This window comes from Nyctereutes procyonoides, unplaced genomic scaffold (genome assembly GCF_905146905.1).
Source record: "Nyctereutes procyonoides isolate TBG_1078 unplaced genomic scaffold, NYPRO_anot_genome, whole genome shotgun sequence".
Classification (NCBI taxonomy): Eukaryota; Metazoa; Chordata; class Mammalia; order Carnivora; family Canidae; genus Nyctereutes; species Nyctereutes procyonoides.
Genome location: NW_026575020.1, coordinates 57,852,236 through 57,869,032, shown reverse-complemented (window position 1 = coordinate 57,869,032; position 16,797 = coordinate 57,852,236). Strand labels below are relative to the sequence as shown.

Genomic DNA, 16,797 nt, shown 5'->3' with positions numbered 1-16,797 from the left:
GTCATGCTAAGCAGTTAGAGCAGCACCAACATTAAGTGCAGCTGTAGGCAGGGGGACCTCCAGGGCCCCAGGCCTGGGTCCTCTCTCTCTCGCCGTCCGAGCCTCGGGCCCCAGCAGGAAGCACCGCCAGGCACCAGGGCGCCTCTGCCCCTGGAAGTGGATCTGGGTCCGGAAGGCTGCAGGGACTGGCTTCTGCTGATGGGCGCTGCTCACGCAGCCCTTGTGCTAGCGCTGGCACATCATCGCGAGCCAGTCCCTCGGCTCATTCAAAGTGAGAATTGTGACCTACAGCCACATGGACGTGGAGCAAAGTCCTCCATGTCCAACGTGCAATCAAAACGAGCTCCTCCCTGCCCCTCTTGTGGACTCGGTTCCTCCGCGGAGATGCTACTTGCCGATCCCCTCAAAGCCCGTGCATATGCTTCAGGGCAAGATACCAACCTTTTCATTTGGAACCTAGTTCTGGGGAATTTCAGACCCTCTGTGGTGGTGGTGGTGGTGGTGGGGTCAGCACTGAAGCCTTTGCTCAGGCTCAGGGATGGTAGACCAGATGGCCCAGAGCAGAGGGGCACCTACAGTGGGTGTGGGTGCGGGGGCTACTGCACAGGGGTCCCCCCGGCCCTGCCCCCTCCAAGGCAGGCTGCCTGCTGCTGTTTAGAGAGGAGGGGGCGCTCAGGAAAGGCTGCGGATGGAGCAGTTGACTCGAGCCCCCAATCCCCCCCGCCACCCCTGCCCCCCGCCTCTGTGCTCATGTGGTCATTCATTTAACAAACTGCCCTTGAACATCTTTGTGGGGCGTGTGGCTAGGCTCTGGAGATGCCCCCCTTGAGTGGCCTCAGTCCCTGACCGAATCCGCCTCCGTGTCCGTCTTCCTAGATCACGCGCTGCCCCATGATCCCGTGCTACATCTCGTCTCCGGATGAGTGCCTCTGGATGGACTGGGTCACGGAGAAGAGCATCAACGGGCATCAGGCCAAGTTCTTCGCCTGCATCAAGAGAAGCGACGGCTCCTGTGCATGGTACCGCGGAGCGGCACCCCCCAAGCAGGAGTTTCTCGATATTGAGGACCCGTAAGCAGGCCAACAGCACCCCTTTGGCCAACGGAAAAGCCTCCAAGAGTTTAGACTGGTCCAGCTCTGACATCCCTTCCCGGAAACAGCATGAATAAAACAGTCATCCAAGTGGGTCTAAATTAGTATGATTCTCCTCTTACCCCCACCTCCCTTTGAAACATGGCCGTGGGCCCTCACCCCATCCGCCGGCCTGGGCAGTGTGTGTCCCAGGCTTCCATCCTTGGGTGCAGGCAGGGCTGGGGCACACGGGCCCAGCCCCAGCCCTAACACTGTCACAAACACTGAGCAGGCCGCACATGGGCATCCCCCAGGCCTGGTCAGGGCAGAGCCTGGAAATGTGCATTTTGCAGAAAATTTTGAGGGTCGTTGCAAGACTGTGTAGCAGGCCTACCAGGTCCCTTTCATCTCGAGAGGGGCAAGTCCCTCGTTTCCTGCAGCTTCCACACCTCTGGCCCTAGGGTGGCAGGCCCTGCCCCTTGCAAGTGCCCCTGTCTCCTCTGTGCTCCTCGTGGACTCCTGGTACCTGTGACTCCCATAAATACAGAAGTAGCCCTGGACCAGTGGCGGGCTCTCGGAGGAGCCGCGGTTAATCCTGTTAATCAGCAGAATCGCAGTGGGAGCCACGCTCCAGGGCCTCGTATGAAGTGGGTGACATGTTTCAGCTTCAGCCAAGTCCTTCCAGTGCCCCCACCACATGCCCCGACACTGGGGGAGTCTGTGGCATTCCGCCCTGAGGGCAGACGTTTGGGGGGAACGCTTGGCTCCCCTTGCAGTTTACTCCCAGGCTTCTGAAGTCATTTTGGCTTGCTCCTCCTCCTTCTGCCATCGGGCTTCCAGATGAGTTGCACACGCTGGCTTTGCAAGGGGTTGCGTGTGGCCAGCGGCCTGGGCTGGCTGTGCCCTGTTTGCACATCCAGGGGCCATCGAAAACTGGGTCTTGCTGTGCCCCCCAACGCACCTCAGAGCCCCTCCCTCCAAGACGGACGGTCACTGTGCTGGGCATGGATTTCTGTGAGTGAAGTTAGCTGGGCATGTTGTGAAGTCTTACCTAGGAAGGGAAAAACTGGGGAGGTAGGCGAGTTCGATGGATCTCTCTCTGGGCCTCCCGGATGCTGTGGCCAACATCCCGTTGTTCGAAAGATGAATTCTCAGTTGTTGTATGAACCCAAGCTCCAGGTGTACCAACCTCCATGTATATTTGTCACATTAAGATCTCTTGGTCAAAAAACATCATAGGGGGACTAGAGAACCTGTTGTTTTATCCTAAACGTGGTTTTCTGCTGCAAGTAAAATGGAGGTTGATGCAGGCAGAAATCTGTCAGTAACGAAAATCTTTTTCTTCCTACTTGTAAAGATAAACTCTTGTGAGTTTTTCTTGCACGTCGGGCAAACACACCTGTACACGAGCACGTGCGCACGCACACGCTGCAGCCCAAGTCTGTCCGCCTGTGAGTGGTCCTTCTGCAGAATGCTTCTAAAGTCACCATGTTCTCAGTGTTGCTCTGTTCAGCGGTGACCCCAAAGCACCTGTAAGACTCCTGACCCCCAAGTGGCGTGTGAGCCCCCATGCCTGCCGGGACCTGGTCAGCGTAGATTTTGATGACTTCCCTCTCTTGGGCAGACTAGGAGAAAATCCAGGAATTAGCCCCCGCTTCCAGGGTGTTTTCATGCTGTACAGTGATGGAAAGTTTGTAAGATGTCATAATGGACCAGTCCATGTGATTTCAGTATATACAAGATCACCAGACCCCTCCAATCAATATAACACCCCACCCCCGTTTTCTTCCTGTATGGTGTTATCATATGTAACATTTACTCCTGTTTCTGCTGATTTTTTTTTTTTAATGTTTCGGTTTGTTTCTGACATCCGTTGTAATCATTCCTGTGCTGTGTGTTTTTTATTACCCTTGGTAGGCATTAGACTTGCACTTTTTTTTTTTTTTTAAGGTTTCTGCATCGTGGAAGCATTTGACCCAGAATGGAAAGCAGGGCATGGTAGCTAGCCTATGACGGTGGATTCCTTCAGATGTTTTCTTTCCTTCTTTGAGTATGGTTGCTTTTTCCATCTGCTACCTTTTGTTCTCTGGTTCAAATCATTACAGAGGAAAGGGTCTTTGAGTTGGTCGGTTCCAAAAGATGGCTTTTATACTCAATCCACACACATTGGTCTTCTAGCCATGCTGAGCAGAAAACAAAAACAAAAACAGAAAAACCAAGATGAAGTGCCCAGTGGCAGCCAAGAGACAAAGCCACTCAAATACCGTCAGAGTAAACCATTGCAACGTGCATGTAGTGGAAGAAGGCTCTCCATTCGGCATTGTTTAATTTATATGTTATGTTCTACGCACTGCTCGTTCCTCCCTCCATTCTTGTCTTCATGCAAGCAACTCAAAATATTTAAAATGAAGTTTACATTGTAGTTATTTTCAAACCTTTGCTTGATAAGTATTAAGAAATATCGGACTTGCTGCCATAATTTAAAGCTTTGTTTGATTGTGTTTGTTTTTGCTCGGGTTGTTTTTTTGTTTTGTTTTGTTTTGTTTTGTTTTAACTTTTGGGCAATGTGTTTTTGCTGGAATATGAAGTCTGAGACCTTCCTGTGCTGGGAAGACGTGAGAGCTGTTGAACGTTGACAAGCAGACTGCGCATGTCTCCGATGCTTTGTATCATTCTTGAGTGATCGCTCGGTCAATGGACAATAAACAGTATTATATCAAGAACGCTGGCTCTGTCTGGGTGGCTATATCCGACGTCCTAGCTTAGGAACTGAGCACCTCAAAAAAATAATAATAATAAAAATTTAAAAATAAAAATAAATAAAAATAAAAAGAACTGAGCACCTCCAGAGGAGCCTGTCCCGTGGAGGTGGCGACGTGTCTCCCAGAGAAGGAGAGGTTCTGGGTGCTTTGGGGAGAACGTGGGAAAGTGCAGCAGAGACGGGGCGGGCAACCGGGAATGTGGTTTTTCTTAGATCGGCCAAGAGGAGAGCGCATGTGACAGGGACCCCTTTGTTCATTTGGCACGTGCATCTCACTTTCTGTCCTGGAGCGTTCCCAGCACACAAACCTAGGAAAGCGGAGCCCTGTGCCCATCGTGCATCTCTAACACTATGCAATTCATGGTCCTCGTCTTCTTTCTTTGCTGACACCCTCACCCCACACAGCCCGCCCAAGGTTACCGCAAAGGGGAATTCCAGACATGAAACTGCTATCGGTAAATGTTTCAGTCCATATCTTTTAAAAATAATAACTATTTAAAAAAAAAACTTCCAAAAAATAAAAATTAAAAAAATAAAAAAAATAAAATAAAAATAAATAAATAATAAAAAATAATAAATAAAAAAACACTTCCAGGGCTCCTGGCTGGCTCAGTCGGTAGAGCATGAGACTCTCGATCTCAGGGGTTGTGGGTTCGAGCCCTATCTTGGGTACAAAGATTACTAAAAAAATTTTTTTAAAAACCTACAACATTCCCAAAATACTTTTATCGCACCTTAAAAATGTCATTAGGATCCATTGGTGTCTAGTCAAGGTTGACATCTCTTCCATGCTTTATGATGGTCCACTGGCTTGAATCAGGACCCTAATAAGGGCTGTACACTGCATTTGCTCTCGAGGTTCTGTTTTCTACAGGTTTCCCTCCTCTCCTCCTCTAAGCTGGGGAAGACGGCCCCGTCATAACCTAAACTTGAACCAAGTCTCACGTCGCTTCAGATCACCATAAAAAAACTCTTTAAAGGTCTGTTTGAATACTTCCTCACCCCCTGGGCCATTTGTGGATTCGTCACATCAGGGACAAACCGGAAGGTTGGTGTTTCCCATTTTATGCAGCTGCTGTCTGGTCAGCAAGAACAAGCTTCTGGATGCCTTTGTGAGGCCACAGAGAGGCTAGTAGGGGACAAAGTTGGCATTGATGCCTGTATCACTAAACATTAAATGCCATGCATTTCCTATCACCTATGGCAGAAATGTTTGGCCTGTTTTTTCCACCTGCTCAATGAGGGAAACGGTTGAGCCACGTGTTAGAAGAGTGCTACCAAAACCCTCTGTGCCGTGCAAATACCCTTGCCTGGCATCTGTGCTCCTCCGGACCTGTAGGCCCCATGGGGTCCTAGCAAACAATGCTCAGACGACTGCTACCGATGTCATTTATTTTATGTAATTGAGGTCAAATGTGACTTCTGAAAAGCACTTCTCATTATGGAAATTTTCAAATATATAAAGAAATGCAGAGAGTGAGCTAACAAACTCCATGCACCCATGACCCCATTATTATCCTAATTTTCCCTGTCTTTGCAAACAATTTTGAATTGGTTTGAGGACCCACTTATAGGGTGAGCAGACTGTTGCAGATGCTCCAGACACCATTATTCCCATCCTCAGGCTCACTCATTCTGTGAAAGGAATGTGAATGGGGGACTGGGGTCCGAACCCCCAACAGACACATGAGGGTTTGCAGCAACAGATACTGCAGAATCCAATGTGAAAAGGCCCCGGGGCAGCCACCAGGACTGGTTAAAACATCGAGAAGTTTGGGTAGCACTAGCTTTTCCCTGTTAATTGTTTTTTTTTTTTTAAAGATTTTATTTATTCATGAGAGACACACACAGAGAGGCAGAGACACAGGCAGAGGGAGAAACACGCTCCCTGTGGGGAGCCCCATGTGGGACTCGATCCCGGGACCCCAAGGTCACGCCCTGGGCTGAAGGTAGCGCTAAACTGCTGAGCCACCCTGGCGCCCCTTCCCTCCTGATTGTTAATGGGTATGTTCAACTGATCTAACTTAACAAAACAGGGGAGCCGCAGATATTTTTCTGGGGTCAGGTTTATTATGGACACGTAAGCACAGATCTTACAGTAAGACTTTGAAACTCCTGTATGAACAGGTTCTATCTTTAGCCTTGGGTTCGAGCTCAGAGCTGACCCGCAGCTCGCCTCGTCGCGCCCGGTTGCTGTGAGTCCTCTGCAGCGAAAGGCAGCGCTTTGATTTGGGGACACCATCGGCTCCAACAGCAGATTTCCTCGTTCAGGAAACAAACTGTGAAAGAAAAAAGACTCAGAAACACGGTTCTGTCCACTTTTCACTTCCTAACAACCAGAAGGAATATTCCTTCCCAGGTAAATGAAACAAAAACGTGAGGCAAGTCCAAATCCGAGTCTGCAAAATGGTGGGGTGTCAGGTGGGGGCCCATAGCAGAGAAAGAGCAAGTGCTCAAGAGAGTTTGAGGATGGGATCCAAGACGGGGTGCGGAGGCAATGCTGCATACATGACCTGGAAATAAAGGGGAAGGTTTAATTTTTATTTTTAGGCCACCCAACATGTTTTGCTTTACCCCTTCAAGCCACCTTGGTGGGGAGGTGTGGGGCACCAGGTGCAAGACTCCAGCCAGGGAGGCTCAACAGAGACCTTGCCCCGTGGTTTTTATTGGGTGCTGGTCATGCAGGCACCCTCTCCCCAGCGTGTAGCAAAATTCCAGCCTCCCAGCAGGAGAGCAGGTGCTCAGCATAAACATTTGAGGCACAGGATCCATTCTTTTTTTGTTTTTGTTGTTTTAAATAGGCTCCACACCAACATGGGGCTTGAACTCACAACCTCAAGATCAAGCATCATATGCTCCCTAGTTACTGAGCCAGCCAGGTGCCCCAGGATCCATTCTTACCAGAGAATGGGGGAACCCTCCCCAAATCCAAGTTCCCAGACACTAACCCCGGACCTGGGCCCTCGGGAGAGAGCGGTCCTGGGCCTGCCACCTGCCATGGGAGTCTTGCAGGACAGATAGCCTCTGGCCTGGGCCCCGCTGGGGTCTGTACCCCCTCCTCCCCAGGCCGGCCCTGACATGGCAGGAACAGTCGACTTGGGCCTGCTCTGTGCGCCTCCCTGGGTGCCTGCGGACTTTGGAGGCTCCAATGCAAGGTGGTGCTGGGATTTTAAACAGAAAATCTTGGACTCTCTTGAAAAATGTATGCAATCTAGTCCTGAGGCCAGACAGGGATACGTGCCTTGCTTCAAAAAGAACAGTAACAGCGCTGTGCAAAGTAACGCTGCGTCCCAGAGAACAACCAGCGGGACCTAAGAAAGGGAACGAAACCCAAAAGAATGAAGTGAGGGGTAGTGGGGGTGACTTTTGGGGGAGGGAGGTAGTTTGTAGCAAGGAGGGGAAGGGGTCATGAGGACAGTGGGGTACCAGCGGCCTCTATAAAGTTTGGAGCTGGATTTCGGCATCAGCATTTGGGGAGAACTATCCCTACACACACAGAGAAAATACACACCTGTGCATTTATGCTGGCTTCGTGGTTTTTTTGGGGGGGGTTTTTGTTTGTTTTTATTTTTATTATTTATTTATTACCTTTTTTTTGAGATTTTATTTATTTATTCATGAGAGACACAGAGAGAGAGGCAGAGACACAAGCAGAGGAAGAAGTAGGCTCCCTGCAGGGAGCCCGATGTGGGACTCGATTCCTGGACCCAGGATCACACCCTGAGCCGAAGGCACACGCTCAACCACGGAGCCACCCAGGCATCCCTTTGTTTTTTTTTTTTAAAGATTTATTTATTTATTTATTTATTTATTTATTTATTTATTTATTTATTTATTTATGATAGACATAGAGAGAGAGAGAGAGAGAGGTAGAGACACAGGCAGAGGGAGAAGCAGGCTCCATGCAGGGAGCCCGACGTGGGACTTGATCCCGGGTCTCCAGGATGATGCCCTGGGCCAAAGGCAGGCGCTAAACCGCTGAGCCACCCAGGGATCTCCCATCCCTTTGTTTTGTTTTGTTTTTAATTTTTTTAGTTTTTTTTTTAGAGAGAAAACTGCCTTGGGAGGGGAGGAGGAGGCAAGCGAGTGGCCAGCACAGGAATTTAAGGCCTGTCGGCTATTTTTTGGCCAAACCACCAAACACATTCATGAAAAAGTACGTTTTGTGGGTCAAATTCCATCACAGCCCATCCATAGTCCAAAGAGAGAAGGTCTAATACAGCTCTGGGAACCTGTCATGTGGCTTTTCCTTGGTGAGTGCAGCCAGAGGAGGGTTTGGCAGTTTCTAGAAATGTGAAATTGTTAGGGTTGTGTAGGCCCAGCCGGAGCGACTCATAGGAACCAAACTCACAACAACCGATGTAAAAATAAGAATTATTAATTTACAATTAGAGGGCAGCTGGGGGGCCCAGTGGTTTAGTGCCGCCTTCAGCCCAGGGCATGATCCTGGAGACCTGGGATCGAGTCCGCATCGGGCTCCCTACATGGAGCCTGCTTCTCCCTCTGCCTGTGTCTCTGCCCCCCTCTCTCTCTGTCTCTCATGAATAAACTAAATAAATAAAATCTTAAAAAAATAATTTACAGTTAGAGATGCGATTTAGGTCTCTCCAGAAATTAGCACGAATCTTTGGCCAGCCACAGGGGACTTCTGGGCAACTGTACCGTTAAACTGTTAATGCACATTATTTCTTTTTTTTTTTTTAAGATTTATTTCTTTATTCATGAGAGACACAGAGCAAGGCAGAGACACAGGCAGAGGGAGAAGCAGGCTCCATGCAGGGGGCCTGTGGCGGGACTTGATCCCAGGACCCCAGGATCATGGCCTGAGCTGAAGGCACTCAACCACTTAGTCACCCAGGTGCCTCCGCCTTGGGTTTGAGACTACTATTATTTTATCTTCAATGTTTCTCTTTTTTCCTTCAAGGATTTAGAGATTATTCAATTGTCTTATCTTAAGCACTTTATTTCCTGTTTGGTTGGGTTTCAGAGATATTCATGCATAGTGTACCTTCAATGCACCAGGCTCAGGGACACTAAGACGCGTGAGACATCCTAAGAGCTTTACCAGTGGTCACCGAGGAGGGGGCAGCCTAGAGAGCATTCCAATTGAATGTGTAAGTGGAATGTGCAGCTGGCCCAAGGCAACAGCAACCTAATGGCAGGGATGGAGGAATCCAGGAAGACTTCCTGGAGGAAGTAGTGTCTGGGAAGTTTGTAGACGGGCTAGTGGGGAAAGGGAATTTAGGCCAAAGACCAGCATGAGCCTGGAGCAAAGATACCCTGATTAGGGTCTAGGGGTCATTTGGATTTAGCTCTGCGAGGGGATCCAGGGCAGGGAGTGGCGGGGGAATGAGGAAGAAAAAGCAGGCAAGGAGCCAGCCTCCAGGGGCCATTAGAGACCATGCTAAGGAGAACCTTGCTTTCCCATTAGCTTCGGGGAGTGGGGAAGTGTCCAGACAGGTGTGCAGTGTTTTCAGGTGGGCCTTTTAAATATATTGTTTTTTTTTTAAGATTTTATTTATTCATGAGACACACACACACACAGAGAGAGAGAGAGAGGCAGAGGGAGAAGCAGGCTCCATGCAGGGAGCCTGATGCAGAACTCGATCCTGAGGCTCCAGGATCACGCCCTGGGCCGAAGGCAGATGCCCAATCGCTGAGCCACCCAGGCACCCCTCTGTACAGCCTTTAAAACTGAGGGGATTAATACAGGGATTGGTTGCATCCTGATGGAGGCTGACTAGAAAACAACAGGCAGCTGTTAGCACTTCTAGGATGGAGGGGCAGGGGCAGGAGGCTGCCCTACAAGAGCCCAGGGAGGGACGGTTGGGGGAGGAGGAGGCTGGGAGCACAGTGCACCTCTCTGGATGAAGCCAGAAACTCCATTCCAAGCAGAAGAGGAGGGAGAGAAAGGTCCTGCTTCTCCTTTCCTTTGCCCTCCAGTCTCACCAGTGACCCCCAGTGGCCAGACAGACATTCCTGGACACCAGGGTGCCTGGAAAGTGGGAAAGGGCAAGGATTTGGTCTAAGCTCCAGCACAGCAACCCAAGTGGGCAACAGGGCAGAGAGAGGCAGCTTAGGAGAGGAGGTGATGCACCTGTTTCCCGGCATGGTGAGTTGGAAGTGCCTGTGGATCCTGCAGGGAGATGACCAGCAGGCGGGCGCCTACTGGACCCAGCATTCCAAAGATCAGGGGGAGAGAGATCTGCATCTGCGTAATTTTTAAAGATTTTATTGATTTATTCACGAGAGACACACAGAGAGAAGCAGAGATACAGGTAGAGGGAGAAGCAGGCTCCGTGCAGGGAACCCGATCCAGGCCTCGATCCCGGGACTCCAGGATCACACCCTGGGCCGAAGGTGGCACTAAACCTCTGAGCCACCCGGGCTGCCCTGCACATGTGTAATTTACTGGACTCCAGGCATAGCGTGGTGAGAGCCACAGCAATGGACCTGCTCATGGGGTAGGTGTTTGTTACTTAAAAGAAACATTTTTCCCCCAAAATGGTTGTATCATTTATACTCCCAGCAGGTTTATTTTTTTTTTAAGATTTTTAAAAATTTATTCATAGAGACACAGAGAGAGGGCCAGAGACACAGGCAGAGGGTGAAGCAGGCTCCATACAGGAAGCCTGACATGGGACTCGATCCGGGGATCTCCAGGATCACACCCCAGGCTGCAGGCGGCGCTAAAACCGCTGAGCCACCAGGGCTGCCCCTCCCAGCAGGTTTAGAGTCTACCTGCTTCACATTCTCTCCAGCACGTAGTCTTTTTAATTTCAGGTGTTCCAGTGGGTGTGAAATGTCCCTTGGTATGGTTTTAATTTGCATTTCTCCGGTAACCTTTGGGATTAAGCACTTTAGGAAAGGTCGACCTGCACATACCTCAAGGAGACTCCACTCTGCAGCTTCTTTGAGAGAATCTGCAGGGGGAGTCAGGGTGGGAGGCGTGTGTGGGTGGCCAGCGGCTCCTCCCAACTTCCAGGTCTCCTGATAACATTCTCAAGCAGAATGGAGGGCCTTTCAGGCAATTCATTTGTCAACTCAGAAGAATGTTGGGGTTCCTCTGAGGGCCTGAGTTACAGGTGTGCACCTGGGGCGGGCCAAACTCAGGCTGAAACCCTCCCATCACTGCTTGCTTGCAGGGATCAGGCACACTCATTTTTTTTTCCATCTGTAACGTGGCTACAGTATCTTTTTGTGGGTTTGCCATGAGGATTAAAGCATATACTGTAGGCAAAGCGGTGGGGGGGGGGGTACCTGACACATAGTGTCAGCTCAGCAATGGAAACAAACGTCTTCAGTTTTGGGAAGATGGGCCTGAGCTCGCCTTTCCTCCACAGTCCAGGAAACCCAGGCCTAGGGTCCTTAACTGTCCAGAGCAACCTGCTAATTAGGGCAGCACCGGGATAAAACCCACGTCTCCTCATTCCCCTGCCAGCGGCCACCCCTTCCAACCTGCCCCCACACTTTGTCACTGGTAAACGCGTTATCAGGCGTGAGGGCTGGTTTTGTTGGAATCCTTGTTTCCGGCCGGGACGGGCTGGCACCGGGAATAAATCTCAGTCTGAAGCTCTTGGGGGCTGGACTCTCCCAGGCTCCCTCTCAGGCTCCTACCGCATGGTTTCTGCCTGCTTGTCTTTTTCACGACACCGGAACCCACGGAGCTCGCAGAGGGTGAAAGTCCCCTTACACCTCCTGCGGCCCTGCACCCCGTCCCATCTGCAGGGGCAGAGGCACCCAGTGCAGGCAGGCCGTGCACCCCATCCCGCCTGCAGGGGCGGCGGCACCCGCCGCAGCAGGCCCTGCACCCGTCCCGCTGCAGGGCGGCGGCACCCGTCCCATCTGCAGGGGCAGCGGCAACACCCGCCGCAGCAGGCCCTGCACCCCGTCCCGCCTGCAGGGGCGGCGGCACCCGCCGCAGCAGGCCCTGCACCCCGTCCCGCCTGCAGGGGCGGCGGCACCCGCCGCAGCAGGCCCTGCACCCCGTCCCGCCTGCAGGGGCGGCGGCACCCGCCGCAGCAGGCCCTGCACCCCGTCCCGCCTGCAGGGGCGGCGGCACCCGCCGCAGCAGGCCCTGCACCCCGTCCCGCCTGCAGGGGCGGCGGCACCCGCCGCAGCAGGCCCTGCACCCCGTCCCGCCTGCAGGGGCGGCGGCACCCGCCGCAGCAGGCCCTGCACCCCGTCCCGCCTGCAGGGGCGGCGGCACCCGGTGCAGCAGGCCCTGCACCCCGTCCCGCCTGCAGGGGCGGCGGCACCCGTGCAGCAGGCCCTGCACCCCGTCCCATCTGCAGGGGCGGCGGCACCCGCCGCAGCAGGCCCTGCACCCCGTCCCGCCTGCAGGGGCGGCGGCACCCGGTGCAGCAGGCCCTGCACCCCGTCCCATCTGCAGGGGCGGCGGCACCCGCCGCAGCAGGCCCTGCACCCCGTCCCATCTGCAGGGGCGGCGGCACCCGCCGCAGCAGGCCCTGCACCCCGTCCCATCTGCAGGGGCAGCGGCACCCGCCGCAGCAGGCCCTGCACCCCGTCCCATCTGCAGGGGCAGCGGCACCCGGTGCAGCAGGCCCTGCACCCCGGAGCTCCCCCAGCCCCCCGGGAAGTCCAGCGTCACAGGGCTGCGGTTTGGGGGAAGGTCGTTTGCCAGCCCCCCCCCCCGCCCCGCGCCTCCGTGCCCCGGGCCGGTCAGCACCCCCGCCCCCCGCCCCCTGCCCCGGGGCGGGGGGAGGGGAAGCAAGGACTCGGTGAAAAGGATTTTTAAAAACACTGCAGAAGCCGTGCGCATTTGCAAGCATTCCAGCAGAAGCTTAACGGAATCGTCACGGGCCGGTGCTTTTGGGGGTCAGGAGGGCGGTCGGGGATGGCAGGTCGGCCCCGCCCCACCCCCCCGACATCCAAAGGTCGGACGCCACGGCTCCCCCCGCTCCCAGCCTCCGCTCGCCTCCGCGCCCCCCGCCCTGCTGGGCCCGCCGCCCTCCCTGCGCCCCGTCCGCCGCGCGATCACTAAAGGGCCGCGGAGCCCCGGGCTGGGACCCGCGTTAGGGACCCGGAAGCGGGAGCCTCACGTGCTCTCCGGGAACTCGCCCGGCTCGGGCCAAGGGGGCGGGGCGCCCCGGCTCTGCGTGCTTGCGTCATCGCGTAGCCCCCGCGCGGCCGCGGGCGGCAGGGTGACGTACCGGCTGCGCAGACCGGCTGTGGGCGGGCCCAGGGAGCGGGGACGCGGCTAGCCCCGCCTCTTAAAGCGGCCAAGACCTCCCGAGTCCGGCAGCGCGGGCCGCCAGCTGCGGCCCCTTTAAGTGTCGCCGTGACACGTGTGTGAGGCGCCCGAGGCCCGGATGGTGCGTGTGCGGGGCCCGGGCCGAGGAGACGCCAGCGCCGCGGGCCTGCAGCCGGGCCCGCCGAGGCCGGGGAGGCTGGCGCACGGGCCGAGGGGAGGCTGCGCGTCCGGCCGGGTGGAGGGCGTCCGCTGGGCCTGGGGCGCGGGAAGGTGCGGCCTGCAGGGGGGCGCCCGGGGGAGACGTGCGCGTCCGCGCGGGGCTCGGGCCGTGGGGAGGGCCCAGGGATGCTCCGTTAGCCCCGAGCCGGGGCCGCGCTGTCTGGGAGAGGCCCCGGGGTCCCGGGGAGGTCGGGGGGGGTCCGCGGGGTTTCGGGGTCCTCGGGGAGGTCGGGGGGTTCCCGGGGAGGTCGGGGGGTCCACGGGGAGGTCGGGGGCGCGCGGTCCGCGGGGGCTCGGGGTCCACGGGGAGGTCGTGGGGAGCCCACGGGGAGGTCCGGGGAGCGCGGTCTGCGAGGGCTCCGGGGTCCCGGGGAGGTCGGGGGGTCCACGGGGAGGTCGGGGGGTCCCGGGGAGGTCGGGGGGTCCACGGGGAGGTCCGGGGCGCGCGGTCTGCGGGGGCTCGGGGTCCACGGGGAGGTCGTGGGGGTCCCGGGGAGGTCGGGGGGAGCCCACGGGGAGGTCCGGGGCGCGCGGTCCGCGGGGGCTCGGGGTCCACGGGGAGGTCGGGGGGGGCCCACGGGGAGGTCCGGGGAGCGCGGTCTGCGAGGGCTCCGGGGTCCCGGGGAGGTCGGGGGGTCCACGGGGAGGTCGGGGGGTCCCGGGGAGGTCGGGGGGTCCACGGGGAGGTCCGGGGCGCGCGGTCTGCGGGGGCTCGGGGTCCACGGGGAGGTCGTGGGGGTCCCGGGGAGGTCGGGGGGAGCCCACGGGGAGGTCCGGGGCGCGCGGTCCGCGGGGGCTCGGGGTCCACGGGGAGGTCGGGGGGGGCCCACGGGGAGGTCCGGGGAGCGCGGTCTGCGAGGGCTCCGGGGTCCCGGGGAGGTTAGGGGCGCGCGGGTGCGCGGGGCTCAGGTGCCCGTGGGGAGGGCCCAGGGATGCTCTGTTAGCCCAGAGTTGGGGCTACGCGGTCTGCGGGGCTCGGGGTCCACGGGGAGGTCTGGGGGTCCCGGGAGGTCGGGGGAGCCCACGGGAAGGTCCCGGGAAGCGCGGTCGCGGGGCTCGGGTCCACGGGGAGTGTCGTGGGGAGCCCGGGGAGGTCAGGGGCGTGCGGTCTGCGAGTGCTCGGGGGTCCCGGGGAGGTCAGGGGGGTCCACGGGGAGTGCTCGGGGGGTCCCGGGGAGGTCAGGGGCGCGCGGTCTGCGAGGGCTCGAGGTGCCCGGGGGAGGGCCAGGGATGCTCTGTAGCCGAGTCTGGGGTACGCTGGAGAGGCTCCGGGGCGCGCGAGGGTTAGGGCGTCCACGGGGAGGTCTGGGCGCTGCCCGGAAGCCGGATCCACGGGAAGGTCAGGGGCGCACGGTCTGCGAGTGCTCGGGGGTCCCGGGGAGGTCAGGGGCGCACGTCTGCGAGTGCTCGGGGGTCCCGGGGACATCAGGGGCAAGCGGTCTGCGAGGGTTCGGTGGTCCACGGGAGGTCCAGGGGGTGCCGTCTGTGAGGGCTCCAGGATCCGCAGGGGAGGCGCAGGGTTGTACGTCCCCGCCGGTTTGAGGGTCCAGGAGGTGTGCTCTTTGCAGTTCCCAGGGAACCCGGACGGTGGTGGAGGAGAGAGCTGAGAGCTGCGGAGCCCAGAGCCCTAGGGAGTCCGGGGAGGCAAGGGCCCATGTGGGTCTTGAGCACAGTCATTACCCAGAGAAGCATCATTAACGCAGGACCCAGACTAGTCAAAATGTGGAGGAGCCCGTTCTGTTTGGCAGCAGTGCTGAAATTTCTTTTTTCCCTCTTTTAAAGAAATGTGGGAAAGAAGGTAACCTTCTTCAGGGTCATGGTCATGGAGAATGTGAGTGGGTGGGGACAAGAGGTGAGGTTTTAAAATACCCCTGTGCTTGGTAGTGTTGAGTCTCCCATGGGGTTCTCGGAGCGAGATAGAGCAGCGTTCTAAAGCAGACGAGGGAGGCAAGCGTCGTGGCCAGCCCGCTTTCCAGAGGAGATGCCTAGAATCAGGCCTCCGAGGAGAGGGAGGCTCTGCTTACGCTTTCCTGGCTGGAGCCTGGTGTTCTGCAGACTCTGCAGAAGAGCCTGGAGGCCCCTGTGAAAGTGCCCCGGGGAGGCCCAGGCTCTGTCCACTGGGGCTCCTCCCCCACCAGCACGTGGTTGACCCTGTGAGTCTTGAGTGCATTTCATCCTGGAAAGGAGAATTTACAGGGAGGAGGGAGAGAGAATATGCTTGAAGGGTGTTTGCAGATGCTGTGTTTGCCTACTCTTGGGGGTAGAAACACGGAGAAGCCTGAGCTGCTCCTGGACTGCGGTGGAGCGGAGGGAGCATCCTTCCTGAGCTCTGAAGAGCATGTTGTCAGATACGCACCTCAGAGGGCTTGCTGATGACTACAAGGACGTTTTTCTCTGGGTTCCTACGCCTCGGAGAGAAATAATTTTTTGGCTCTTGTTGATGTTTTGGGTGCAATTGGTGACACAGAGATTTGTCAGAAATGGAAAAATTGTTCAAAATCTGATTCCCACATTGAGGAGCAGGCTATGGGATACATGTTCTTTTCTTTTTTTTTTTTTTTTTTTTATGACAGTCACAGAGAGAGAGAGAGAGAGGCAGAGACACAGGCAGAGGGAGAAGCAGGCTCCATGCACCGGGAGCCCGATGTGGGATTCGATCCCGGGTCTCCAGGATCGCGCCCTGGGCCAAAGACCGGCGCTAAACCGCTGCGCCACCCAGGGATCCCGGGATACATGTTCTTTAAATTACTTCTCTTGAAAGAAATTGTGTTGTATCTTCCAAGTTCTGTTCATCCCCTTGCTGTTTGGTTCCCAAACATATGACCTTGGACTCATGTCCATCTGTGTCCTCACCTGTCCATAGTGAGGTATGAGTTTAGGGGATGTTGTAGGGAGATCTTTGTGCGACCGGAATCTTCACCTTACAGGTTGGCTTTTATCCTGAGATCAGATTTATTATGTTCTCCCTTTATTTTGACGTCGGTGTGCTATTATTTATGGATACGAGGCACGACGTATCCGAAATCTGTTGTCGATAATGTGGGGACAGAAGAGGAATCAGGGTTGGGCCTGCATAAGGAGAGCATGGTGGTCCCTGTGTTGTTCCCACCACATTGTATGTATCTGAACGTTTTCACAGCAAAAAACTTTTAAGTAATTTTATGTAATCATAGTGATTGTGGATGGTAGTTTTAAAAAAATCTGCACTTAGCAAAGCGAAAACGTGGCAGTTCTTTCTGCTCCTTTGTTTTGCTTTTGAAATTCTACTGGTTTGTGAAATCTGGAAGTTGGAGGTGAAGGGATTATTACCTCTTGCTCTTTGAAAAGTGATTTAGACTGGAGTTCACTAAAGACTTTTGTTCATTGGGCTTATCCCTGGCCGGAACGTTAAGATACAAAGCAAAGGGCAGCGTTTTCATATCATGCACATTGTAATAATTTGTAGCCAGTCAGTTCGGTTCTTCCCCAGACTCTTCCTAAATCCAGCACTGTCCATACTCCTTCAGCCTTCCTGCCGGCTCTTCCAGATAGAT

At 55.6% G+C, this 16,797-nt stretch overlaps 3 protein-coding genes across 3 annotated transcripts in view; 2 read left to right on the top strand and 1 right to left on the bottom strand.

Annotated features, from left to right (window-relative positions):
- TIMP2 (TIMP metallopeptidase inhibitor 2) overlaps window positions 1-3,793 on the top strand; it is a 48,450-nt gene extending 44,657 nt beyond the window's left edge. The window contains exon 5 of the mRNA XM_055331121.1: window positions 877-3,793. Coding sequence (XP_055187096.1) covers window positions 877-1,074 — 198 coding nt within the window. The 3' untranslated portion in view covers window positions 1,075-3,793. The remainder of the gene's footprint in view (window positions 1-876) is intronic.
- A 9,327-nt stretch (window positions 3,794-13,120) lies between these two features.
- Window positions 13,121-15,082, bottom strand: LOC129502280 (proline-rich protein 2-like). Its single transcript, XM_055313819.1, has 3 exons — window positions 15,068-15,082; window positions 14,290-14,891; window positions 13,121-14,201 (listed from the first exon to the last, which is right to left on the bottom strand). Exons 1-3 carry the CDS (start codon window positions 15,080-15,082, stop codon window positions 13,121-13,123), a joined length of 1,698 nt encoding a protein of 565 aa, XP_055169794.1.
- USP36 (ubiquitin specific peptidase 36) overlaps window positions 13,173-16,797 on the top strand; it is a 39,877-nt gene continuing 36,252 nt past the window's right edge. The window contains 1 exon segment of the mRNA XM_055323831.1: window positions 13,173-13,315. The gene's annotated coding sequence lies outside the window, so the exon portion shown is untranslated.

Bases quoted from the DNA above. Each gene is read 5' to 3' on its own strand.
- LOC129502280 (XM_055313819.1), bottom strand. The intron at 14,202-14,289 runs GTGGGCTCCCCC...CTGGGCTAACAG, and splicing joins GCGCTTCCCGGGACCTTCCC to AGCATCCCTGGGCCCTCCCC.